At 45.3% G+C, this 27,657-nt stretch overlaps 1 protein-coding gene across 4 annotated transcripts in view; it reads right to left on the reverse strand.

Moving 5' to 3' along the window:
* The window catches only part of Cht10 (Chitinase 10), an 85,074-nt gene that overhangs the window by 12,776 nt on the left and 44,641 nt on the right, over positions 1-27,657 (reverse strand). The window contains exons 2-30 of one of the 4 annotated variants that reach the window (XM_070133090.1): positions 21,956-22,146; positions 21,355-21,517; positions 20,625-20,804; positions 20,164-20,295; positions 19,517-19,691; positions 19,037-19,213; positions 18,544-18,747; positions 18,111-18,231; positions 17,591-17,876; positions 17,239-17,421; positions 16,832-17,075; positions 16,064-16,177; positions 15,712-15,879; positions 15,245-15,379; positions 14,527-14,631; positions 14,021-14,203; positions 13,468-13,600; positions 12,978-13,119; positions 12,493-12,701; positions 12,118-12,335; positions 11,646-11,987; positions 9,151-9,634; positions 8,452-8,561; positions 7,085-7,285; positions 6,115-6,342; positions 1,769-1,956; positions 1,297-1,489; positions 568-747; positions 2-213 (exon numbers count right to left, since the gene is read on the reverse strand). In XM_070133090.1, the coding sequence (XP_069989191.1) occupies positions 2-213; positions 568-747; positions 1,297-1,489; positions 1,769-1,956; positions 6,115-6,342; positions 7,085-7,285; positions 8,452-8,561; positions 9,151-9,634; positions 11,646-11,987; positions 12,118-12,335; positions 12,493-12,701; positions 12,978-13,119; positions 13,468-13,600; positions 14,021-14,203; positions 14,527-14,631; positions 15,245-15,379; positions 15,712-15,879; positions 16,064-16,177; positions 16,832-17,075; positions 17,239-17,421; positions 17,591-17,876; positions 18,111-18,231; positions 18,544-18,747; positions 19,037-19,213; positions 19,517-19,691; positions 20,164-20,295; positions 20,625-20,804; positions 21,355-21,517; positions 21,956-22,134 (5,589 nt within the window). In that variant the 5' untranslated portion in view covers positions 22,135-22,146. Of the gene's footprint in view, position 1; positions 214-567; positions 748-1,296; positions 1,490-1,768; positions 1,957-6,114; positions 6,343-7,084; positions 7,559-8,451; positions 8,562-9,150; positions 9,635-11,645; positions 11,988-12,117; positions 12,336-12,492; positions 12,702-12,977; positions 13,120-13,467; positions 13,601-14,020; positions 14,204-14,526; positions 14,632-15,244; positions 15,380-15,711; positions 15,880-16,063; positions 16,178-16,831; positions 17,076-17,238; positions 17,422-17,590; positions 17,877-18,110; positions 18,232-18,543; positions 18,748-19,036; positions 19,214-19,516; positions 19,692-20,163; positions 20,296-20,624; positions 20,805-21,354; positions 21,518-21,955; positions 22,147-27,657 lie in introns of all 4 variants that reach the window. The other 3 variants (XM_027362294.2, XM_070133088.1, XM_070133089.1) reach the window with 3 other exon arrangements.

Raw genomic sequence — 27,657 nt, forward strand, 5'->3', positions numbered from 1 at the left:
CCTGCCAGCACACGGGGTACTCCCAGTCGAGATCCAGACCGTCGAAGTTGTGTTTCTTGATGAACTCGACGACGTGGGTGATGAACTTGCTTCGAGCGGCGGGGTTGTTCACAAGGCGACTGTACTTGTCTCCGGCAGAGTCGTTCCAGCCTCCGATAGCGATGGTGACCTTGATGCCCTTGGCCTTCAGAGCGGTGACCTTTTCGTAGAATTCTGTCGGGGAGAGAGGGCGGGGTTCGATGCTTATCGCTTTGTCGTTTTGTTTTTCATTTTTTTTTCTTTAAGCAATGTGCTTGTCATTAAAAAATATGTATCCCATTATCAATGCATCAATTTCTATCTATCTATTTGTTTATTTCTGTGTATCTACCATTCTAGCTGTATACCCATTTGTCTATTTGCGAATATATCTGTCTATTCAGCTTTCTATCAGATCATTAACCTTACCTATCCCCTAACTTATCTACCCATCTCTCTACCCCTCTATACACCCACGCATCAATCTACCTATCTATCCTACAGCAGGCCCCCACCCCACCCCCTAAAAAGACTGAGAATAGCACTCACTGTTGTCAAAGTCAGCCCAAGTGTCGTGGGGTTTGATGATGAGGTTGCTGTAGTCCAGAACAGCGAAGCCGTAGACGATGTGGGTACAGATCGTTGGGTCGATGTCCTCGGGCTTGTATTTGCCTTCACCGGGTCTGTACCAGGCCCAGTTGGTGAAGTAACACACGACCATGTAGTCTCCTGCGGGCGTGAGGGCGTGAGAATGAGGAGGGTCTTTGTTTGGAAGTTAAAGCAGTGGGAGGGTTTCGGGGGTAACGCTCAAGAAGGAGATTTTGTGGGTATTTCTAAATCAGGAGGTATTCGTGGGTATTTTTGAATGGAGACATTTTGTGAGTATTTGTAATTGGTAAGATGCTATGAGTATTTTTCAGCTGAGAGAATTTGTTTGTATTTCTCGCTAGGGAGATTCTCATAGTATTTATGATTAGTAAGAGTTTATGGGTATTTTCGAATGACCAGAATTCATAAACATTTAAGAATGTAGAGGTTGTGTAGAATAAGAAGTGTGAAGGGAATTATGAGTATTTCGGAATGAGAAGGCCCTTTTCGCATGATGAGGAGAGTCTGAGGGCGTTTTCGAACGAGGGAATTATCTGAACAGGATAGACTGTATTCATTTTGCAGAATTATGAATGTGGAATAACTCATAATGCGAATAATAACACAAGAATCCAAGAATATGCTCAACACCATTGACGCTAAACCCCCCACTACGAGCCTGTGATTTACCTGACAGGGCACCCGAAGATCCGACCGGTTCGAGCTCAACCGACGGCGGTGGGGGTGGGGGCGGAGTGGGTCGGGTGACAGAACCACCCACGGAGGCCTGGGTGGGCACGGTGCCGACGCCCACCTGCGAGACGGTGCCAGCGTCGCTCGGGGTGCACTTCACGTTGCTCGGCCAGTCGCAGATACGCTTGTTCTGAGGGGAGGAGAGGGGAGGGGAGGCGGGTATGAGGAGGGGGTGAAACTGAGAGGAAGGTGATTGCACTGTCTGAGCTATCTTGAGATTGAGAGATTGTGGGAATCTTGGGCGACTGGTAAGTGAGTAATCAATCAGTGGAAGGTCACGCATACGCGACAGTGAAAGAAATCAGCTCTGAATTCGAAAGAAATAAAGAAAAAAATAAATCGTTAAGGCCCAAGTTGGAAAAAATAATCTACAGGCGACCAAAGCCCTTTTGGAAATGGCCACGCGTACCTGGTCCCATTGCAGGGGCGGCTGGCAACTGAACTTCTGCCACTCGCCGTGCACGCAGAGCATGTACGAGCTGCAGTCCTTCGGGTCGCGGATGTATGAGCCTTCGTTGCAGGGGAGGCTGACGTCGATGCTGGGCGTGGTGAGCTTGCTGGACACCGTGGAGCCCGTGACCTCAGCGGGACGGAGAGCTGGGGGACAGAGGACACGTGAGACACGCCCGGGGAAACGGACAGGAGGCGAGCGTCTGCGTTAGGGAGGCTTTCTCTCTCTTTATCTAGCATGGAAAGTGCCTTCGAGCCTTCAAAGATATGTGTGGGTGTGGGCTACGTTATGCTGTCAGGGCTAAGCATATGCGAAGGCATGTCTTCTTTCTCTATTCTGAGACAGTCGCCGGTCCTGCCCTCCTCTGGTGACCCTAAAGAAGCTAAATCTCTCTCAAAATAATGCTTCTACTTTGTATAGGTATGACTAAGCCTATGGAAACAAAGAATGATTATGTATATATATATATTTATGTATATGTGTATATATATATATATATATATATATATATATATATATATATATATATATATATATATATATATATATATATATATATATATATATATATATATATATATGTATGTATGTATATGCAGTCATGGTTCTTAAACTAAAGCACACGTCCAATAATCGAACACTTGGAGAAATGCAACAGCCAGGAAGCAGACTTGGGGAAAGGGTTAGAGGCAGCGTTAGTGAGTGGCAGCGGCGAGAGAACAGGAGGTCAAGGGCCGTCTTTCGGCGGCTGTGTGTTGTGGGTAACCATGAATACCTTCCGTCCCGTTTATGTCCCTGTGTTTACGTACAGTTTTCATTTATTTATTATTATCAAAATTGGTCTCCTCTCAGCTGTAGACATAGGAGGAGGAGGAGATGAAGGAGGAGGCAGAGGCAAGAGGTCCAGGTGTAAAGAAATTAATCAGGCATAGGAAAGACGTAAAGAGAGTTTGGGAGAAAGCGAGAGCTCGAGGAGGAAATCCAGAGAGAGAGAGAGAGAGAGAGAGAGAGAGAGAGAGAGAGAGAGAGAGAGAGAGAGAGAGAGAGAGAGAGAGAGAGAGAGAGAGAGAGAGAGAGAGAAGGGGTGGGGAGGTGGTGCGTCGGAGCCAGCGGTCTGGGCGCGACGGCTCACTCGTGGCTGGGTTGAGCCGACGGAGGTGTCCATCCGCGTCGCTATCGAGAGGCTGAAGAGGCTGGAACAAGAAGAAGGCGATGAGAAAAACACGCCCGAGGCCTGAGCGCGCGGGCGTGCGGGCGGGCGGCGCGAAGGACACCGCCAGGGAGAGAGGAGAGGCGTGATTCTGCGCCTGGCGAAAGAGGCGACGGACGCAGAAGGGAAAACCACGAGGCAGGTCACTCGCGACACAGACGACATCAGCTGATCCCGGGTTGCCGGTTACTTCCAGGAAGCTTTTTAATTCCTCCTGAACTGATGTCGTCGGTGAGGCTCATGACCCCCTCGGTCCTCCAGCCTCCCTCTCACCCCTGGCGTCCTTCGGGCCGGCGCTCAGGACCTCAGAGGACGGACATGCAAAAGGCCATTAGAAGACACCAGACCTCAGGCCGGTGGTCAGTGCATAGCGTCAATCAAGCTAAAGTGAATAAGTCATTCTAGCAGCAATCTTAATCATGCATTGAGAATAGGTGAATAAACAGATAAATAAATAAATGGTTCTTCAGGCACTTGAAATTTGAAATTTTGGTGATCTTAAACTTACCCACTTCATTTCAATAATTCTACTTATCGAATAAATTTGTTATCTTTTTTATCTTGCTAATAAATTCATCTCTCTCTCTCTCTTGAAATGATATAAAGTGATAATATAACGACAGTACTTTCATTACAAAACATGTTACAGAGACATGACAATCAAGTATTCATGTTTACCCATAATCAAAGAAGGACATGCAATGAGGATGCGAAAACGGAGGTAGAATCATGCAGGAGAAACGGAGCAACGAGGATAAGGATGATGATAGAAGAAAACAAATACACTGAAAAAGCAATACAGAACAGACAGAAACGGAAAATTAGCAAAACACATGATAAAGAAAGGAAGTAGAAACAGAGAACGAGGGAAGAGAGAACGAAAAGGCATAAAGAACGAGATAAAGAAAACGAACAGACGCAGAAAACGTGGACAGATAGAGACTGAAGACACATAGAACATGGAGAAGTAGGAAACAGATCGAAATAGAAAGCAAGTGAAACAGCAAACAGAGAACATGTAAAATGGGAAAACAGAAAGAAAAATGTGGTAACGGGACACGTAGAATAGATATACTGTTCAACAGAAATTGATTAATGACAAAGACAAATTATTACATGTGGTTAGCAGAAATGCGGGCGGATGTCTGTTGACTCGGAGGAACTTTGTAACTTCCTCTTAAGACCAAAATAATGGACCACTGATATCAAGAAAAGACCTTATGCATATACTGTGTAAAAAAAAAAAAAAAAAAAAAAAAAAAAAACGTAAAAAACATTAAATAACAAATTTAAGAATTGTAATTGAGGCAATATTGACAATGAGGTATAGTCTAAAATCGGTCAAGGCAATGAAGACAGTATCTAGTATGTATAAGTCCCTTTCATGACCCCACCAGTACTGAATTAAAGCAACGATAATTTTTTTTTTTATTCTGGGCGCAGAAATTAAACAAACGTATGCCTTTAAAGAGTTTTAAGCCAATTCGAAGCGAAAGCCAGTGTATATATATATATATATATATATATATATATATATATATATATATATATATATATACATACATATATACATACATACATACATATATATATATATATATATATATATATATATATATATATATAGATACATACATATATGTATGTACATACATACATAGATACATAGATACATATATATATATATATATATATATATATATATATATATATATATATATATATATATATATATATATACATACATATACAGTTAAGTGCGGTTCATTTGAAGCAGAGAAACAACGCAGTTTAATAGCCAGTAGGAAAAGAGCAGATATCTGTCTTTCTACAACACAATATACAATAGACGTCACAAACCTCAGCTGTACAGAAAGTGAAGTACCATGTTGTACACATAATAAGAAGTAAAGTACCATGTAATACACATAAACCCCATGTTGTTTTGATCTGGTAACCTGTGTGGTGTAATTATGTAACCTTTGTTTTCTAAACAAGGCAAGGAGCATAGACGGAAGACACAAGACAGATGTAACACTTAGAAAAAACAAACACAGCACCTCACCTCTTTTTTACCAAGCACCTTTTTACCACTTACTGTTTAATATACAGAATGTAGATGTACTTTTTTGGTTTACATTTTCCTATGTTCTACAAGCTCAGTATTTATGCAACATAGAAATATCGCATACACAAAGCTATTCTCAGCAGATACATATCTTTGCAGAGTTACCAGGACACAAAAAGCATTCTACTGATTAGATGTAAAAATACTTCAAGCTTTTGATCTACGGAGCTCGCATATAAAAAAAAGCCTTTAGATGAAATTGTATGGAATGGTAAACATAATTTTATAGGCGGGATATGTACACAAAATAGGCCAACAAGCTTATGAAGTTTACAAGAGTGCCCATACAGTATATTGATTGCTGGAGGGAAGGGATATGGTTTAAGGGAAAGGCGTTTAGGGGTAAAGACTACAGGTTGCGGAATATTTTAGGGGAGAGGGATCCGACGAAGCGCCAGGAGGGAAAGGGAGCCCTGTTTCGAAGCGTCGAGGGATAGAGAGGGTCTTGTTTCGAATCTTCAATTACTTTTGCTTTGTAGTGGATGGTTGTCCGTTGTGGGGAGTGATGACTACAGTGTTCATCTCATGTATTACTGTAATTGGGAGTAAACGGAATCATCACTGCTGTTTTTACTCTGACTAGAGGAATTTTAAAAGCATGTTCATTGTGGGTTGAATGTCAAAAGCTCTGATTCGAAACTTAAAGTATATATTTTTTTGTCGGTAATGTTAAAGTTCTGTTTAGGGACTAGTTAAAGGTTATCACCGCTTCGCATCACTCACCAGGAGAAACCGCTTGTTCGAAATATTAAAGGGGGAAGGAAAAGCCAGTTCGAAGCTTCAGGGGAAAGGGTCGAAGCCTTTAAAAAAAGGGGTAGTTGCTGATGACACCTTGAAAAAATCGAAAGCATCCCGAAACACACAAGGGAAGTCCACACTAAAAAGCAGAATGGCCAATCATGAGAAGGGCCAAGGGGGCGCCATTCCTGAGGGAGCCTTATGCGGGGGAGGCGCAGCAGCGACTACCTTCGGAGGCTGGCGTGAGCGTAACGCCCGAGCATTTTGGAACGTTGGAGGGGAAGTCGCACACGGCCTGCTCATTGTTCCACACGAGGCCGCCCGTGCAGTGCTGCACGACGAGCTGTCCTGCAGCGCACCTTACTAGGGCGGTGCACTGGGGGCCCGCGTAGGCCTCTCCCTCCGTGGTGCAGGTGGACTTCTTGAACATGTCGGGGCCGCGGGTGGTGGCGGTACCTGCGGGGCTACAGTGCTTACGGGGGCGTCTCTGAGTGGGCGGAGGCGGTTTGGGGGTTTATTGGGTGGGAGAATGTGGGTATTGCGGGTGGGTGGGCGTGAGAGAAGGAATGGGGAGGGGAGGGGGTGGATAGAATGAATAATGGGGCGGGGAGAGGGATTAACTTCTGGGATTCCTGTTCTGTTTTATTCTTATGCTTATTTTTTTTTATATTTGTTCATTTTTTAAAATTCTCTGGCCTAACAAAATTTGCCACTTTCTATGCAAGCATTCTAACCGCTCTATTCTATATAGTCTATGAATATGCACATAGTATGTAAAGCTCATAATAATACTCAAACACACACACACACACAGAACTTTCACAAAATCTACACGCTGATTTCCTATGAATCTGAAATACACAAGCTTACCCAATGGATTTCATAGACGATGATTGTTCATATTGACTTGCTTTACTTCCCGCAGCTAATTTCGCTCTATCTATGAATTTATCGCTCAAAATTTGTTTATATATGTATTTGTTGTCCCCATGAATTGAATTTTAACCAAATTCTGCTCCTTATTAGATCAGATCGTAATCCTGGCTTTCTGTTAAGACGACTCTATTGACAAGTATTAAGAATTTTCCTCTTTGGATGCAGCGAAACAGAAAAACAAAATAGGTTTAAAAAATCCACACTGGCGATCGCTAGCGTTGGCTGAAAAGGCAAGTTTGGGTTGTCTACACTCCATACTCACTCCTACAACGGGCCCTCTGAGGCCAGTCGCAGATCTTGAGGCGTTCGTTCCAGTGCAGGCCGGGGGCGCACGAGAGGACCACCCAGTCGCCGTTGTGGCACTGGCGGAAGCTGCTGCAGTCGCCTGGCACGCCCGACGTCTGGCCTGGGTCGCAGGACTCCTCGCCGGACTCTGAGGGCGACGGCGGCGAAGGACGGGTGGCTGGAGGGGCGGTAGTGGTAGTGGAAGAGGATAAGAAGGTGGAGCGTGTGGACTGCCACCAGGGTCTGCTGGTAGAGCGTGTGGGAGGTTGCCACCAAGGTCTGGTGGTGGTAGGGGGGCGTGTGGTAGGGTATGTAGGACGCTGCGAGGGTTGCCACCAAGGTCTGGTGGTGGGACGTGTGGTAGGGCGTGCAGTGGAGCGTGTTGTCCACCAGGGTGCGGTGGTGGTGGTCGAGGGGGGTAAGAAAGGGGGGGGAGTGGTCGCCGGCCCGCCTACAGGAGGGAGAGAGAAAGGGTCATGCCTCATGCTGGCGCGTTAAACCTTAGTGGTAAACATTGCTTTTGGTGTCTTCGAGTTATACTTTACTTGCTAAAAATACTCAGATTACTTATTTGTCAGTTATTTCATGTGGTATTTGGATTACGATATTAAATAAAACATGCTGACTACTTATTTTTATTTCCTAGAGAAATATGCTAGCATGCTGTAATAACCCATGGTATAATAAAAAAAAAATCATTTCAACAGAGAATGTGAATGTAACACCTAACATGCGATCAAAGTCTAACTGTAATGAAGTCATGCGGAAAGATAGAGTGCAGCTATGAATTTTGAAGTTATAAAGTCTTTTGAAACCTTTGCAGTAATTTGTGTTTGGTTTACGTTTTAGAATTATGAAACTGGAATGGCTTATTTTTTTTCTTTTTCTTAAGACTACATTTTAGGTAAAACGAATACTGAAATATGTCCATAAATTGAAGCTTGATTCAAAGGAGGACTTTATAACTTCAATGTTTTTGGCCTAATTGGTAGCTCGAAACGTATATTAAAGAGAAAACCAAAGATAAATAGAAAAGAACGAATATCTGTTTTTCACCTCCACGTCTACAGAACATAGAAACATTAAAAATAGAAGATAAAGAAGAGAACATGCTAGCTACATGACCCAACTACAAGGAAGGAATATAATGTTTTATGTAGGGAATTGCGCTTTATGTCTTACTGTTGTGGCTCAACCAAGCAGAGGTTATTGCATTTATATCATTATAAGCATATTTACGGCATATTGCATCCTATCTGAAAAGCGATGTTTTTTTTTTTTTTTTAAAGCTCGGCGTTTGTTGTTATTTAAAGCAAGGAGCGTTTAGACAGGATGTGGACTTACTTGGCTGTTTCCCACAGTTAGCGTTCTGCGGCCAATCGCAAATCTTCTTTGCCTGGTTCCAGTGCAGTCCCGGGGCACAGCGAGCTTCTTCTAGCACCCCGTTACTGCATCTATTGGGCACGGGAGAAGAAAATCACGGGTTAATGGGTAGGTGGAGGAATCTTTATATGAGGCGCTGTACAAACTAGAAATTGTTGCTTTATATGATTGTTGTTTTTAAAGATTTTAACAATGCTCTGTTAGACTTTGTTGTCTGAACTCATGGAACTGCTGTTTTGTTTAGATACTTTTAGGATCTTTAGGATTCATGTTGATGTTTGTGCTTTAATATTTAAGCTAAATACCTTCAGGATGTTTTTTTGATTCATGTTTATGTTTAGACAAGGAATTACTGCATAGTATCTATCTATCTATCTATCTATCTATCTATCTATCTATCTATCTATCGATCTATCGATCTATCGATCTATCGATCTATCGATCTATCGATCTATCGATCTATCGATCTATCGATCTATCGATCTATCGATCTATCGATCTATCGATCTATCGATCTATCTATATAACTTTTGTTCTAAGATTTATGTATTGCCATGTAGGATTTTCTTTTAGGGGGGGGGGGGATTAAAGATTTTAGTAACTATTTCGTGTTACTGTATAATCATTTTCGATATTTTTTCTTTCTGATCAAAGCCTCACCTCAGGAAGTAGCCGCAGTCGCCCGCCTTGGGATGGTACTCCCCGCTTCTGCAACTTTCGCCCGGGTTCTTGCCACCCCCTGGGGCGGGCGGCGCGGGCTGTGGCTTGGGTCTCGGGGTCGTCGTTGTGTAAATAGGACGCCTCGAGGTCGTCGTCGTGCGTCTGGTGGTGGTGGTGGTGGTGGTCGGAGTCGTGGTTCTGGTGATGGGCATTCGTGTCGTCGTGGTCGTGGTTGGGGGCCTCCACCACCAGGTCGTCGTTCTTGGGGTCGTGGAGGTTGAAGGTTGGACCCACCAGGGCGAGGTGGTGCGAGGGGTCGTCTGCGTGGTCGAGGTGGTTGAGGTGGTGCGCCGGGTGGTAGGTGGTCGCGGCCTCGGGGTCGTGGGGGTCCAGGGGGTCTGCCACGACGGGGTGGACTTCGTCGTGGAGCCGGAGGTGAGGTTGAAGAGGCCCCAGGTGGACTCCGTGGGTTTGCCCTGGATGGCTGCGTCGGGGGGGAGAGGGCAGGTTATTTCGGCGCTGGGGTGGACTCTTTATTAACATAGTCTTAGATACTTAAGATAAAAGAGAAAAAAAATAAAAATAAAAAAAGAAGAGAAGAGAAAAAAGAGTAAAGAGTAAGAGTAAGAGTAAGAGTAAGAGAGTAAGAGAGTAAGAGAGCAAGAGAGCAAGAGAGCAAGAGAGCAAGAGAGCAAGAGAGCAAGAGAGCAAGAGAGCAAGAGAGCAAGAGAGCAAGAGAGCAAGAGAGCAAGAGAGCAAGAGAGCAAGAGAGCAAGAGAGCAAGAGAGCAAGAGAGCAAGAGAGCAAGAGAGCAAGAGAGCAAGAGAGCAAGAGAGCAAGAGAGCAAGAGAGCAAGAGAGCAAGAGAGCAAGAGAGCAAGAGAGCAAGAGAGCAAGAGAGTAAGAGAGTAAGAGAGTAAGAAAGAGAGTAAGAGAGTAAGAGAGTAAGAGAGTAAGAGAGAAAAGAGAAAAAGAATATATATATATATATTCCCAATCTTACTGAATGCCTAACCACCGAGGTATTTGCGATACCATGCTGGTACGACGCAGGGATGGTAGACCATATTCTTAAGACTATATTAAGCCGTAAAAGTTCAGTATCACATAGCCCGTTACAACACGAACACAAAGCATTAGGTAAAACGAACGAGAACAGCTGCACGAACAAAAACACATAACATGCATACACATAAAACAAATACATATACATGCATGGGTAAATCCAGACAAACAAGTTCAGTGGGACATACATTGCACGTTATCATTATTATTTTTGAGTGTGAGGCATTCGAGGTAGCTAGTGGCGTGCCGGGCAAGATTCGAACGACGAATCTCATGTGATTTGTCAGGGCGCGAAAAGAATCTTGTCTGATGATTTCAGCCGGCAAAGGAAGACAATATAAGGTGGACAGAGAAATAACGATGAACATGCACACAAACATTCGTGTATGTAATACATATATACATACATACATACATACATACATACATACATACACACATACATACATACATACATATATATATATATATATATATATATATATATATATATATATATATATATATATATATATATATATATATATATATATATATGCATTTATGTATACATGCAGATAAACTCACACACGCACATATATAAGCTGTCGGGCTGTTGACAAATGCTTATCAGCCGCATTCCCCAACCTCTTTCGTTCCGAGTACAGACGCACATCCGCCGGATTAGGATCGGGCGTTGGTGCACTTTGACGATCACATAAAGCATTAGTTGGACACAACTTTTTAAAGCGTTAGTAGTGCATTCGGTGACATAAACTTACTGTCTGTCGTGCGAAGGTCCAGGAACGGCAGCAGGAATAAAGGATAATTCATGAATTGATATTCTTTTTACTTTCAGAACTTGCATTTAAGACTGAAGGTCTTATGGTTCACGCATATTTCAAGAAATCTTTCAATAATGACTGTTTATATTTACTTCTCATAAAGAGGCATTTTGGAAGACACATGTTTCATAAATGTAAACTGTTCATAAGTTTAATCAACATTAAAAGAATTGTGAATGTTTTCGTCATCCATAATTGGTTCATTTTGACTTGTTTTTTGGTATTAAACCTTCATGCGTTTGAGTATCCTGCCCCTGTATTGCATTTCGTGAATTTGCGTGTGATGTGCTTTGAATGTTTTGTGCTATTTCGCAAGTACCGTGTCGATGCGAGTTTGGAAATTGTCTGTAAAGCGTTTCGTCTCCAGCGTTTGCACTGCATGTGATTCATGCGACGTTTCTGATGTGGTTTGGACATTTTTGTTTCCCGAGTGATTGGTCCTGGAGTCTACTATGACTGTCAATGTTAAGGGACTCCTTCAAACGTGATCATGGGTGCGTGGCGTCGGTGGGCGTTGCGTGGTTTTGTCTTGGTGGGCGGCCTTGTGTTGCCGTGTGTGTGAGAGACAAGGGTCACGCCAGAGCGTCTCCCTTCGGCTGGCACTCACCTGAGGCATAGGTAGTCGTGCGCGCGGGCGTCGGCGGGGTGGTGTCCACGGGCGGCCTCGAGCAGTCGCCTCCTCCGGGTCTGGGTGGAGGATAGGGCACGGATCGCAGGACCCTGTTGATGGAACGCAGGAGCGGCATGGATTCGCGGCAGCAGTCGTTCAGGAGGTCGTCGAAACTGAGATCCCACACCATGGCGCCGCCGTAGCCGCTGCTGAGGATGTAGTTAGCTTTTCTGGTGACGGAGTCGGGGTCCTCGTAGCTGTACCACTGGTCGCCCTTGTGTGCGAATGGCCCGATCGCGCCCTTGGCGTCCACGACCTTGCTCCAGCCGGGGGTGCGAACTGCAAGGAAGGCAGGGAATCGTTACGACCCTCTCCCTCACGGGGAACAGCAACCGGTGCATTGTATGTTTAACACAAACAAATTCTACCTGGCAAAGAGCGGAGCAAATAACGCCGCTTCTGTACTTACCTATCTTACAAATCTCGAAGTAGGCCATCATGCCCCTCTGGCGGGTGACCGGGCCGGCGTCCCCGTTCTTGGACACCGGCGCGCGGAGGCCGTTCTGCAGCGGGTTGGCCAGGGTGAAGGTCTGGCCGTAGAAGGGGATGCCCATCACCAGCTTACTCGGGTCGGCGCCGCGCTCCACCCAGTGCTTCATGGAGTAGTCCGTGTTTTGAGAAGCGTACCTTCAGGGAGAGATGCGTTCCGTTAGGAGTGTTGGTGACAAAGATGGTGATGGCGGTTGTATAAGAATCATGACAATTGCAACAACGCAATGCTAGTTATCACAACAGCAACAAGGACAGACGAAATAACGCCAAGGGACGTCGAGCCCCAACTCACCGATCGCCGTCCCTGAACGTGAGGGGCGAGACGTGGCCGGTCTCCCTCTCCCAGGCGCCGTGGAAGTCGTACGTCATGACGTTGATGAAGTCCAGGTAGCGAGAGAGCGTCGGGACGTCGTAGGCCCTGTCGATGGTGTTGCGGGCGGGCGAGACGGCGGCGGAGAGCAGGAGGGGCGGGGAGGCTCGCGCGAAGGCCGTTTTCAGTTCCTGAAGGAGTGGGCGAAGGGAGGATGAGGGCGCGGCCGGGTGGGGAGCGGTTTTATTTTAGTAGAGGATTTGCTCGCACGTGCCATCCCGCAAGACTTATTCGTACACAGTAGAAGTATAAGGGAATGTAACGTAATGGAATTTTTAATATTAGCGAGATATGAACTTGGACAGCTGTAGAATACAACTGAAAAAACGATACAGCGAGAGAAAAAAATCGCAGAAAGAGAAAAAACTACAACCAATAACCGTGATGCGAACTAACGCACAAATTACCTTTATAAGACTCGCAAAGCCCGAGACATCTGAGGCGGGGCCTTTGGAGCAGTCCATCTGCCAGCACCGCGGGTACATCCAGCCGAAGTCCAGGCCGTCGAAGCGGTACGCTGTCAGAACCTGCGTTGTGTGTTCGACGAAGCTGGGGAAGAGAGGAACGTCGAGATTTACATTTCGTTTCATTTACTGTTTAATTTTTTTGTGTGTTTTATTTTCGTTTTTATTTTCATCGAGTTTATTGTATTTTCAATATTTTTTTTTATCTACAATCATTTCGTTTTGTTTTGTTTGTTAGCAATGAAACCTTAGACAAAGAAAAAAAAACAAACCGTTTTTCATTTTCTTAAAATTTCATCTAGTCTAAACACTGATTTTAGCAACCCACCAATTCACTCGTGCATTCACAGATAATTTTCCCAACGTGTCCCAAGCAACAGATATCTCCAACCAAACCGAAACCGCCCCCCCCCCAAAAAAAAAAAAAACTCACTTCGCTCTGGCCTTCGGGTTGTTGACGAGGCGAGAGTACTTGTCGCCCGTGGAGTCCACCCAGCCGCCCAGTGCCAGCATCACCCTCACGTTGGGTGCCTCTCTCTTCAGGGCCAGGATGCGCTGGTAGAATTCTGACGGAGAGAGTGGGGATAGTAGTAGTAGCGAGGATAACGTTGATGAAGCGGGAGATTGATGTGGTAGGATAAGGGTAGGAGTAATAAGGATAACGATGATGGTGTTAGATATAGATATATTAATGGTGTTGGTTTGTTTACAGTAAATATTGGTGGATGTGTATGTCTTTTCTTTCTCTATCATGGATGAACGTTATATCACCGTTACTTTTGATACTGTTCATATGCAAATAAAAAGTATCCCTATTCATGCAGAAAAGAAACCAGAATAACCCATGATATCACTGACCCAAATAACATTCACAGATCACATGTTTTTCCCCATAGAGAGAATCCCTACAATAACCCAGTATATCACTGACCAAAATAACACTCACAAATCACATTTTTTTTCACACGGAAAATCACCATACTCACTGTAATCGAAGTCGAGATAGGGGTCGAGCGACCTCATGATGAGTTCGGAGCCGTCCAACATAGCGTATGCGTATATGATGTGGGTGCAGAGATTTGGGTCCACGTATTCGGGAGCGAAATTGTGGGGGGCGGGTCTGTAGTACGCCCAGCTGGTGAAGTAACATACCACTTTGTTTTCTGAGCCTGGAAAGAGCGAGAGGTGGGCGTGAGGTGGGTGATGAACTTCATAAGTGACATAAAAGGGAGGATTTGTTGGTGGAATTAAGACCGTGTTGGTAACGAATGCTATAGATTACACAAAATGAACCAAAAGTATAAAAGATCAAGATGTGAGGTGGATAATGATTACGAATAACGAAATGAATAAAAACTAATAAAGGGTGTAGAATAACAAATAACACATCAAAATTAAATATCACGGTTCCAAGTAATGGGTCTTAAACTGAAGCATGCCAGCCTCTTTATAATTTGTAGATTTCACAAAAGCATTTCCTCGCGAGACCCACCTGCCCGCTGAGCCATCTTGAGCGTGATCTCGTTCTCGTCAGAACCTTCAATCATGACGGATTGCCCAGGCAGACAGAACTTCTGGTTGGGTTCTGTGCACACTCCTGGAAGGGAAAGAGAAAGGGGATATTAAATGGAAGTCACTAGAAAGCGGGGGAGGAAGAGATGGAGAAGACAAAGAAGAAGGAATTCATATTCACTTTCACAATAATTCTCTATTTTACTAGGTCTTGAATTCTCTTCTTATAAATTTTTATTTCACAAACACAAAATCGCTGGGTTTTGTTTTTTGTTGCAGTAATGGATTGTATACTGTATATTTTCTGTAAGTAGTAGCTTGCTCACACGTATTGTCGTATTTTCTCAGTATTGGTTAATTATGTCTGTATGGATGAAACGCTCGCATGTTTCCATGTGGTCAATGAAGATGGCTGCACAGTAGATCTGGTTTATGGTCACTGTATAACAACACAGTGATGTAAATTTCATGTATAACAGAACAATGTCTATTGCGTGTGTACATTCGCTTGTTCTTGTTTTGTTCATGTTCCGTGTATTTTCCACATCGTGAAAAGGAGGCACGTTTGTTCTTCTTGGAGTTAACCCATAGTTTCTGTGACGACCTGTGTTCTCTCTGTTCCTATTTCTTATCGAGGTCTTTCCCTGTGGTGTTTTGGTCTTCGTGTTTCCCATAAGCTCTTGGCCTTGTTGCATTACCTGTCCTGGGATGGAAGTAGAGTCCGTTCTGGCAGGAATACCTCGACGCCACGCCATTCCTACACCAGGTAAACATGCGACAGTCGTACTCGTCACTGTATAGACCATCTTTGTCACACTTGATGGCTTTCCTTTCTGTTGACCAGCCCGGAGGAGAGAGTTTGTGAGGGGAAGGATTTAAGAGGTGCGAAGGGGGATCTTCAACCCTTTTCAGAGAGACTGGGAGAGGGTTCTTTGTTCTAGTTGCCTAAGAGACACATTGCTACGAGAACATTCAAGGAAATTGTACAAAGATAGCACATAAGCAGTGATGACGGTTGAAAATACAGTGCAATAGTAAGGATATAGTGCTTAAACATGCAGTAATCAGGGGAAATACTGTGCACAAAATCAAAAGAAAAATTAAAATGATCAAGGAGAACACGAAAGGGAAGATGAAACAGACAAAACGAAACCCCGAAACTCACTGAGAGGCGAAGACGCCGCCCCGCACTTGACGTGACGCGGCCAGTTGCAGAGGCGGCGGAGGGTGTCGAAGACGAGGCCGGCGGGACACACGAACTTGTAGGCCATGAGGGACGAGTCGCAGAGGAAGTACACGGCGCAGTCCTCGGCCGATCTGAAGAAGCCGGGACCTACGCGGGAAGTGGGGGAGGACGAAGGAGAGAGTAGAGGATTTGGAATGTAAATGAACCAAATCTGTTCATTTTACTAAGGGCTAAGGTGTAAGAAAATGGTCATAAGCGGTGGAAATGACTATATCAGGCGTAGGTATCTGCACATTCCTCGAGAAGTACGAGAACCAGCACAGCGGATTACCTGGGCAGGTGAAGTTAGGCGCCGGCGTCGATTCCGTGGGCGTGAGGGTGGTCGGAGGGAACGTTGTCATGTCCTCGGTGTCGAAGGGCGTTTGAGTCGCGGTTTGTTCTGGCACTGGCGGGGTTAACGCTCTGTTAGGGGGGCTAAGGGAAGCCGAGAGGAGACCGTGTATGTGTTTCGTGATGTGGGAGTGTTGGAGACGGTGAGGGAGAAGGGGAGAGCGGAGGGCATGCTGGAGTGTGTTCGAAATTAGTCACGGAGGAATCCCCAAGAGGTGCTGAAGCCTCCGGGGAGAGACCTTTCCGAGCACACGTACATGCTCATCCGTGCACACGCTCATCCATACGCACAGCCACACGTTTCGTATACACAAAGGCAAGAAATAAATTACATTGCCTCCTATTTTGACAAGAATGAAGCATGCAAGCGGTACTGGGAAGTTCTAAGAGGAAAAATATATATACAAAGTGCGTGGGTTTGAAAAGAGGAGAAAAAGCCAAAGCTGATGCAGGAACTTCAAAAGTGGACATCGTCGACAATGGCAGAAGGAAGAAACGAGGTGAACTGAAGTGACACTTGCAACGGTATTCTGCACAAAACGCTTGAATTCACACAAAGATGTTAGGCACTTATAATCATCCTTGATCCTATCCTGGTTATCAGAAGTGACAAGACGAAAGAAAAGGGATAGCGGGCCGGAAGTGCGACAGAGCAACAAGTTTATGAGGCATAACAAACAACACTTAAGGGAAAAAAGGGCAATCATACTCGTTTCCTCAACAGTTGTAGCAGCCGTGGTGACTTTGGTGGTGTCGGCGGCAGTGGTTGCCGGAGTCTCTGCCGGAGGGTTGATGGGGATGGCGCCCGGGATGCTCGGCAGGGCCCTGAGGCCGAGACCACGACGCATGGCCGTCAGGAGAGGCCACTTATCTCCGCACACACCTAGGTAGTCGTCCAGATCGATGGCCCAGACCATGGCGCCGCCCAGGCCCTCCGACTTCACCAACTCCATCTGCAATTGAACGGCGTTAAAGCCCGGACCTCTGATTGCACGGAAAGGATGCCTAAAACACGAGGGCGACAGGCCTGGAGATGACCCAAAGGATGATTCTGTACGGATCTCTATTCCTTTTTATGTTTATAATTTTTACACAGTGCGCTTGAACAGGACTCGCCTTCTTGTTGACGTAATCGACGTCGTCCCAACCGATCCACTGGTCTCCCTTGCTCATGTACGGGCCTCCGACCGCGTCCTCCTGCATGTCCCAGCCGCCATTGCGCATCTCTTGGCACACTTCGTAGTAGGCAAGGAAGCCTCGCTCCTGAGTGTACTGTCCCTCGTTACCTCCGGATTTCGCCTGCGTAAGGACACATAAAGGTTATGAATGCGTACGTGGCTTTTGGTAAAAGTACTATGCATTCTAAATCATTTGACTCAGTATACTGCTTCTGTAAAGTATCAAAACCCTGAACGTGAAAGGCTGCAATCCAGAATGGAAAGCACGCTCAAGCGCCCTCTGTACCCACCCGTGCCCCGGGTTGAGTGTCGGACGAGGCGAGGGTGAAGGTGCGGCCGTAGAATGGGATGCCCATCAGGAGCTTCTCCTTCGGGGCGCCCTTCTCGGCCCAGTATGCGATGCCGTCCTTCGTGTTCAGGGCTTTGTAAGCCCAGCTGTCGGAGGGGCGGGCGGAGATGGGGGCATGGTGGTCAGCCTTGCCGTCCCAGGGTCCTCGTAGGTCGTAGGTCATGATGTTGATAAAGTCGAGGTGCTGGGCCAGGCGGGGCACGTCGTAGCCTTCGTTCACGCGGAACCTGGAGGAACGAAAGACCACACATGAAGGAGGATTTTCTTTCGGGCTGATCAGCTTAACGCGAGCATTCCACTCCATATGTTACACCAGTGATGCACAGTGACAGTTTTAGTAATGTATCAAAAACAACACGAAATAAAATCTAACAAAAACATTACGAAATAAACTTTATCATTATGACTATCATTCCAGACCCTGATACGCTGGTCAAGAGGGAGAACAGAGAAGGACTTACTTCGCGGGAGACACGGCGGCAGACAGGATCCACCCGTGAGGTTGGAAAGCCGCCGCGAGCTCCTCCACGAGGTCGGCAAAGTTGGCCTTGTCGGACCAGCGGCCGCCGCGGTCGCTGGCGCCTGAGGGGGAGGGGGAAGGGGAGGGGGGAGGAAACTTTAGTCTTGAGCACTTTAGAGATATTCCCGTCTAAACACGTTTAAAATAGGAAGGATATATATGCTGACTTTGGCTAAATACGTATTATTAAATAGAGTTTACGACAAATAAAAAAGATGAATGATAACTAATACAAAAAACAAAAGAAAAAATCAATACAGCAACAACGACGATAAAAAAACGTTACTACAACAGATAAAGAAAAACATGAAATGATAATAAAAAACTAAAACTTCAACAATAATAATCAGAAAGAAGACCACACGAACACCCACCAGGGTACTCCCAGTCCAGATCGAGGCCGTCAAACTTGTGCTCCTGCAGGAAACTCACGACGGAGGCCACGAACTTCTCCCTCCTCTGCTTGCTGGAGGCCATCTCCGAGTACTTCTTGCCGCCTTCGTTCCAGCCTCCGATGGCGATCATCACCTTGAGGGCGGGGTTCTGGTTCTTGAGGCCGACGGCTGCCTTGTACGCCCCTGGGAGGTGGTTGCGGGCGGGGTTAGGGGGCGTCATTGCGGATGTGGGTGGATTTTTTTTGGGATTTGTTGGTATGGTAAAGTGAGGGGATTTATTGACTTGTTTTAATTGGGTGTTATTTATTAACATGTTACGCCAAAATTTCTGATAATTTCAACAGACATAGAAACTGGATTGAATTAATTACCAATACATAGATGCAAACAAGTACAAATCCATCAAAAAATGTCTATAAAAGATCAACACTTATAAATTCACGAACAAAAAATTTAAATCTTCAATCCATACCCTTCACGATGTCCGTTTCCTCATCTAAGGCTTGGATCGTGTATTCGTTAGCCTTGAGTCCTGCGAAGGAGTAGATGACGTGGGTGCAGGAGAAGGGGTCGATGTCCGTCACCGTAAAGTCGAAAGGCTCGGGCCTGTACACGGACCAACCGCCGTAATAACACACCAGCTTGTAGTCTGTGGAGTGAAAGGGTTACGGGAATCAGAGAATTGCCCTCGGTAAAGTTTTTTTTTTCTATTCTGTTTTCCTTTATTTTCCTATTTTATTATCTCCTGTTTTGAAAAGGTATGGACGCCAACACACACAAACACACATAAAATTCCTGACACACACTTACACATCCGCACACACACAAACACACACCTCTCAACCAATTACAACAAACCACCCAAAACCCCTTTTTCCACAATATTTCCACACTCTACACTCCCCCCCCCCCACACACACACCCCACCCACCCCGAGCACCCGAACACCTACCCGACTTCTGGCTCCTGATGTCATTGTAGTACTTCCACAGATCGGCGCCGGCCAGGGAGCTGAAGGTGTCCACGAAGGAGTTAGGGCCTCCTACTTCTACCACGTCGTCGTCGTCGTCAGAAACGTCTTGGCTCAGGAGGGTCTCAGACCAAGGGCCGAAGGGGCGGCTGTTGAGCTGCGCAGCGAGAAGGAAGCGAGTGTTTCTTTATGTCTTTATTTATTTCATTTGTGTATATATTTACCTCTTTTTGTTTCTGTGATTTATTATTGTTAAGCCTCTATGGATATTGTATTTTGTTATTTATTCATTTCATCTATCTGATTTTATATATTCATTTATCCCTTTGTCTAAATGTTTGGCTGTCTGTTAATCCATCTATCTGCCTATAAATCTATCCATCCATCTGCCTATCCATTAATCCACCATCCCATTAAATCCTCTATCCATCCATTAATCCACCATCCCATCAAATCCTCTCTCCACCCATCTATCTATCCATTAATCCACCATCCCATCAAAACCTCTCTCCACCCATCTATCTATCCATTAATCCACCATCCCATCAAACCCTGTATCCATCCACCTATCTATCCATTTATCCACCATCCCATCAAACCATCTATCCACCACGCCCTCACGCCCTTACCTGCGGCTGCACGGGTTTGGCTTCCTCGGGGTCGTGCGTCGGAATCTTCAGAGGAGGCGATTCGACAGCTGCTCTGTATCCTGCCCAGCCGTACATATCCTGCGGGGTCTCGATCACGTAGGCGTCCATGCCCTGTCGGAGGAAAAGGCTCTTTGGTATCTTTTTTTATGTGGTTTATTGTTGTTGTAAAGTTACTGTTTGGTGTTTTTGTTGTTGTCGTAAAAGTACTGTTTGGTGTATTTTTGTCTGTGTTTTGTGTTATTTTGGATGCTTGTCTATTTATGTATCTGTTTAATCTATTTGTTTATGTATGTGTTTGTGTGTGTGTGTGTCTGTATGCTTGATTGTATCTGTATATGTATATATGCATTTAGAACTGCATCATGTATCATCTATCTCAAAGCAACCGACCCCCCCACCACCCCACCCCACCCCTAGTTCGGGCAGCGGCGCCCTCTCACCTCGTCCTCGAAGCCACCGGAGTAGGGTGTCGGGAAGTGTGGGTAGGACTCGACGTCGCCGCGAGAGAAGACGGCTTCCTCCTCAGGCTCGTACTCGGCCATGTAGGGCAGGGCCTCGATGGGCACGTGCTCCACGGCGTCTCGGAGGAACTCGGGATCCTCCTCGAAGGCCACGCGGTTCTGCAGGAGGGAAATCGAGGGGGAATATTAGTAAAGGGGAATAGATTTGTGGAGATTCCTGCTCTTTGAGTTTCTCTCTTTCTCTCTCTTCCTCTCTCTCTCTCTCTCTCTCTCTCTCTCTCTCTCTCTCTCTCTCTCTCTCTCTCTCTCCTTCTCTCTCTCTCTCTCCTTCTCTCTTTCTCGCTCTCCCCTGTCCTTTTCTCTCTTCCCCCTTGAGATCTGTCATAACATCTTATTACATAATTTAAACACCATATACGTAAATCAAATACCCATTGTAATGCGCGGAATAAAATGTTTGAATTTAAATTTGAAACTCTCTCTCTCTCCCTCTCCCTCCTCCTCCTCCTCTCCCTCACCCCCTCCTCCTCTTCCTCTTCCTCCTCCTCTTCCTCTCCCCTTCCCTCTCTCCCCTCCTCCTCCTCCTCTTCCTCCTCTCCCTCTCTCTCCCCCTCCCCTTTACCTATACACCCCCCTAACCCCCCCCCCAAAAAAAAAAAAAAAAAAACAAGAATCAAAACAAGTCAGAACACCCCCAAGGAACCCTCACTTGATAATAGGGCACGACATTAGCATCCTCTTGGCCCGGGAAGGCTTCGATGTGGCCCCTGCTGAAGGCCTGCTCTTTGGGCTCGAACCTTTGGGCGGCGGGCACTTGGTACGTGATGGGATTCTGACCCTTATGGCGGATGTTGACCTCGGACGGAGTGTATCTGGGGGCGGGAGGAAAGGCTCGTTATTATTGCCTCACGAGTATCGCGTGCATATATCTGTCTATGTTTTTGTGTCTCTGCGTTCATATATATATATATATATATATATATATATATATATATATATATATATATATGTATATATGCATACACATATATACACATATGCGTGTGTATATATCTATCTATCTATATGCATAGATATATAAAAATGTGTATACACACACACACACACACACACATATATATATATATGTGTGTGTGTGTGTTTATTTATATGTATATAAATATAAAGATAGATAGACATACATATATAGACAGATAAATAGATAGAAATGTGTATGTAAGTTTGTATATATCCATACACACACTGTACACACAGATTGCAGACAGCGACGCGAAACGGCAGCAGAGAAGACTCTTCCCAGAGCAGCTCACCTGTAGGTGTAGAGGATGCGCTCCAGGTAGTCCCGCCGCTGACTGGCCGGACCGAAGAGCCCAGGGACTTCGGGCCCGTACACGTGGACGGGCACGGGCACGATGCGGTGGCCCTTGGGCAGCGCCGGCTCCAGCGAAGCCGCGCTCACCGTCGCCGCCACCAGCAACAACAACATCATTACAACAACCTCCTGCAAGAGAGAAGGAGAGGGAAGGTTAATAAGTTTGCTTTTTATCTCTATCAGTCTTTGATGAAAGGAAAGACGAGAAAAATGATGATATTGACACAGACACACACGGACGAGGTACCAAAACCTGGTTATATATCACAAATAATTAGGCGTCCACGTTCATTACTGAGTCGTTAATCGGGCACGAGTTGAACAGCCCCATCCCAGCCGCCACACCCACCCTGTCATGGACTCCGCAGAGCCATTAGTAACAGAGTTCAGCGCAGAGCTTCAGGCAAAATGACGTAGTGAGTTTTTTCTCTCTGTTTTTTGTTTTGTTCTTTCTTAACCGATCTCTTTCTCGCCTGTTATTTGTCTGATTTGTTCCGCCTCGTGCCGATGCATCAAAGGGGAGTGACAGAAAACGGAGGCTTTGGACTAAAAGTTTTAGTGGGTAACTAAACTAAATAAATTTTTAAATGTAATTTTGATTGCCTGACCTCTTATAATCCAAATGAGCAGGATACTTTATTTCGGCATCACTGATAATCAGAATAAATCTTGAAAAAATTACCTAAATAACATAACTCTACATGTATATCCTTAATACCGTATAATTACGAATACTCTACGAAAAAAGGAGAAAATAATATGTCTGCATAAACACGTGCCGGCAAAACATGCAGAAAAAGCCTTGTAATCATACGCTTAGTGTCTTGGGCTACGGTGCTCTTTCTTATCACAAATTCCGCTTCAGTGAATACCGTCTGAGAACATCTTGGTAAATATTTTCTTTTTTTCCTTTATCTTTTTAATTTTTGGTGATCTTGAAAATTGTGTTTGTTTATTTGTTAGTTTGTATGTTTGTGTCTGTTTCTCAAATTATAATAACGTTATTTATTATCTATTATTTAATTTTCCTACTTGATTCATCCTTGTTCTCGTCCCCTTCAGTCAAGAATGTTCAGTGTTCAATGTCTACACCGTCGCCATCCCTCCCCGTCCTTCCCATCCTCCAATACCTCTTCTCTTCGTGTTAGCCCTCCCATCATTTCCTTCCATTCCCTCCCATTTACGTTCTCCTATCTCCTATCCGTCCTTTCTGAACATCATCTTCCATTTTTTCCTTTCTTTCCCTCTCCCTCTTCCTTCATTCCTATTCATCTCTCTTCCCATCCATCCTTCCCATTTCCTTCAATCCCATCCCTATCCTTTTCCCCTTCTTGTCCTTTACCCTTCGCTCCCTTCCCATCTCCCTTACCCTTCCCTCCCTTCCCACCCCCTTTACCCTAACCCTCCGGCTACCTTCCCCACCCCCACCCCATCTCCCACCTCCCCCTGTCTCCCCCCCCCCTCACCTGCGCCATCTTGGGTCGTCGTACCCCAAGAGGCGCGCCGAGGAAGGTCGTTGAACTCGGGGGCGTCCTGGCCTGGAATTCTGAGGGAGGGAGGCCAGTGGGTGGGGTGGGGGGCCTTGAGAGAGAGAGAGAGAGAGAGAGAGAGAGTGAGTGAGTGAGTGAGTGAGTGAGTGAGTGAGTGAGTGAGTGAGTGAGTGAGAGAGAGAGAGAGAGAGAGAGAGAGAGAGAGAGAGAGAGAGAGAGAGAGAGAGAGAGAAAGAGAAAGAGAGAGCGAGCAAGAAGGAGGGAGTAGTTATAAGGGGGTTGGGAGGAGGGAAGAGGTTGAGGGAGGGTTTGGGGGGAGGGGGATAGGGTAGGTAGGGGGGCGTCCTGGCCTGGAATTCTGAGGGAGGGAGGCCAGTGGGTGGGGTTGGGGGACCCAGGGAGGGGTGGGGCAAAGGTGAAGGGGGTTGTTATAAGGGGGTTGGGAGGAGGGAAGAGGTTGAGGGACGATTAGAGGCATTGGGGGAGAGGGTGGGGGGCGGGAGGGCTGAAGGAGGGACTGTGGTAGAAGGAGTAAAGCAAAGGGGAGGGGGAGGACAAGGGGAGGATAGGTATTAGGAGTTGGAGGATTGAGGGAGTTGAAGGAGGGAGTAAGGGAGAGTGGGCGGAAGAGGGAAATGGAGGGAAGGGAAAGAAATGGGAGAGAAGGGAGGGTAGAGGGAGGGAGTCGGGGAGTGGGAGGAGTAAAGCGAGGGGAGAGGGAAGGGGGAGGAGGGAGAACTGGTCTTAGTTTGGGCATAGGAGGAGGACGGGGAGTGGGGGGAGACGGGGAGTGAGGAGTGAGGGGGAGAGGGGAGAGAGGGGGAGTGGTGGAAGAGGGCAAAGGAAATAGAGGTGGAGAGAGCGAAAGAGGGAGAGAAGGAAAGGCGAAAGAGCGAAAGAGAGAGAGGGAGAGAGAGTGAAAGTGGGAGAGGCAGAGAGAGCGAAAGAGGGCGAGGAGGAGAGGGCGAAAGAGCGAAAGAGAGAGAGGGAGAGAGAGCGAAAGAGGGAGCGACGCAGAGAGGGGAGTGGAGACGGGAACTTCAAGAACCAGCGTCCAGTTGCAACTTGCAAAAAGTCCGATAGAAAACTGGTCTTGGTTGAGTGCTTAGATTGGTTTATTAGAGGGGTAAGAACTGGTCTCGACTTGCAGAACTTGCGCTGTAGGACTCGTTCTGGTTGCTTAGCAGTGAGGGCTCGAAAAAATACCTTGTAGAATATTTTTTATGATATACAAGAACCGGTTTTGAGTCTGACACGTTCGTCTTTCTCTCTTTATTTTTTTTTCTGTATCACTTAGGTCATTAAATCATCAAAGAACCGTTTTACATCTAAGCGACGATCGAATAATATTTTAAAGTTAGAATTAACATAACTGCCTTGTCCATATGGTTAATTTTACAACAGTTATTTATATAAAAAGACATATAAGTAAATAAAAAAATCAATATTTATATTCTAAGTCGTTTTCTATATAAAAAGTTATGATTCAAGTATAACAAAAATAATTTCAAGTGAGATGGAAGAAGGAGATTTATCAGAGGAAGAAAACAGGTCTTAATTAGCATTTCTGCAACATCTTATCTCTACTGGGCAATAAATAGGGTCACGACCTTGACTTCAACACAGTCGTTCCATTACAAAGAGTCTTATATTTCAACGCAGCGCCATTATCATGCACCATGCAATTTTTCACACGATCTTTCTTTTGTGCTTTTTGTCTTTGCAGACCATCTTGACATGTATTTAAGAAACTGAGGACTATGTTTCTTGGGTGATTTCTTTATCTCTGTGTTTGTTTCTGTCTCTGTCTCTTTATCTTTGTGTATCTCTCTCTCTCTCTCCTTGTCTCTGTCTTTTTGTCTGTTTTTTTTCTGTCTGTCTATCTGCCTGCATCTTTCTGTGTCAGCCTCGCTCTCTCTCTTGATCCATTTATCGCCCTATATATCTCTCTATCTGCAATACTAAAAGTTGAGATATATCAGGACTATACTGAAGTTCAGTACCCTTACCCTTCCCTCCCTCCCCACCTCCCTCACCCTTCCCTCCCTCCCCACCTCCCTCGCCCTTCCCTCCCTCCCCACCTCCCTCACCCTTCCCTCCATCCCCACCTCCCTCGCCCTTCCCTCCCTCTATCCACTATCTGATGGGAACTTCGAGGAAAGGACGAGGTAATGACGGATGGAAAACCTCTTCGGTATCCTCCTGTCGTGACTTACCTGTGGCTTATAGATGCGTCTGAAGGTGACTTAGAAGGACAGGATGAATCATAGAGTATTTTTGTTTTCCTTTTTCTTATATCATTATCATGCGTTCACATCTAATAGAAGAGGAAACTATATAATTTCCTCGAGATAAATATCCACATTCATCGCTGCGTCAGTTTATGGAAATGGAAAAGAGAATGTGGAGTTATTTGCTCGCCATTTGTCTCGAGGAGGTGGCCTTGTTTCGTGGTCGAGGCGTCACATTGTTCTGTGACACGCTGTGATAAACGGCATGATCCATGGCCTACGCTGTGATAAGCCGCTAGATGTGTAAAGGTCGTTTTCCTGTAGAGTTCCTATGTATTTACGACTCGTACAGGATTTATAGGTCGCTTTAGTTATTGATACATGGATATGTATATTCTGTATATGCATTAACAGGGTGCCTCGCCTCCTGCGGGTGTTGGGTCAACATTCTGGGTGGTCGAAGCTGGACAGTTTTGGGGCGTGTCTGGTATTTTTTTTTCTTTTTTTCCTGACGAATTTGGGATGCGTTTGGACGCGTTGCCTTAAACTCTGAATAACATTAAAGTGTGTCAAGTGGCGCGGAACGTGTTCAAAGTGAACTCGGGTGAATATTAGATATTCAAAAGTGTGAACTCGAATGAACCTCATTGATTTAGAAGACATACGCCAACACTACTCCGGAGAAGATTAAAGGCTGCTGCATTAGGGAGGTTGGCTGTCACGAGTACATATAACTATATATCTAAAAAGATAAAATAAAATAAAAGCGAACTCCGAAGGAATATCTGCGGCCCAAGTGGTTAGTCGAGGTCAACAGAGGTTAAATACCCAGCTCAAGATTTATATAACGATAGGTTTGAAATGAGGGTTGATTTCCTCGTCCCAAGCTGAAGCATATGTTGCCGTAGACAAAGGAGACACGTGGGAGCATATGCTAATCGCTCGACCTGATAAGAAAAAGATAAAAAGGAACACATTCGTCTCTTGCGTATCTTTATCCGTTCATCACTTAGAAGGGAAGCTCGACTGTGCAGCGATTTTTAATGAACTAATTTTGTGCAAATTCTATGAATCTAGTTTTATCTATTGTCTATTCACATAATTTATCTATTGTCTATTCACATTATTTTTTGGGGGAGGGGCAAAGGTAAAATTTCTGCTAGGAAGTAATTGTAAGATTAAGATTCTCAGCAAACTTATGGAATAGAACACTGAGAAGAGACTAAGGAATAATGCTAAAGGGATACGACACTAAAAAAGAAGAGAAATAAAGCATAAACAAAATGACAACAACAACAGAAAAATAGAGATAAGAATAAACTCGAAAAGGAAAACAAAATAACTCGAAAAAGAAAAAGAAAAGAAAAAACAGAAACCAACCAAACAAAAATGAAGAGACAGAATAAAAAGACAAAGGCAAGAAAAACAGGGAAAGAAAAGATATTTCTTGCTCAGTCGTCTGTCAGGTACTGCAGGGGGCCGACCACAAGCCACAGTGCACACCTGATAACGACACTTCTCGGGGAAAAACAAGTGGATACCGTGGCAGGAAAATATATGGGCTTCGGTGGGAAGGAGATGGTAATGGATATGTTTTTTTATGTGATAGGTATCTTCTTCAATTTTCTCTAATGTGGGAAGAAGATAGCAATGTACACATACATAAATACATACATACATACATACGGACATACTTGCGTCGCGAGAGAGAGAGAGAGAGAGAGAGAGAGAGAGAGAGAGAGAGAGAGAGAGAGAGAGAGAGAGAGAGAGAGAGAAGAGAGAGAGAGAGAGAGAGAGAGAGAGAGAGAAAGAGAGAGAGAGAGAGAGAGAGAGAGAGAGAGAGAGAGAGAGAGAGAGAGAGAGAGAGAGAGAGAGAGGAGAGAGAGAGAGAGAGAGAGAGAGAGAGAGAGAGAGAGAGA

The sequence above is a fragment of the Penaeus vannamei genome, chromosome 18, assembly GCF_042767895.1.
Source record: "Penaeus vannamei isolate JL-2024 chromosome 18, ASM4276789v1, whole genome shotgun sequence".
NCBI lineage: Eukaryota > Metazoa > Arthropoda > Malacostraca > Decapoda > Penaeidae > Penaeus > Penaeus vannamei.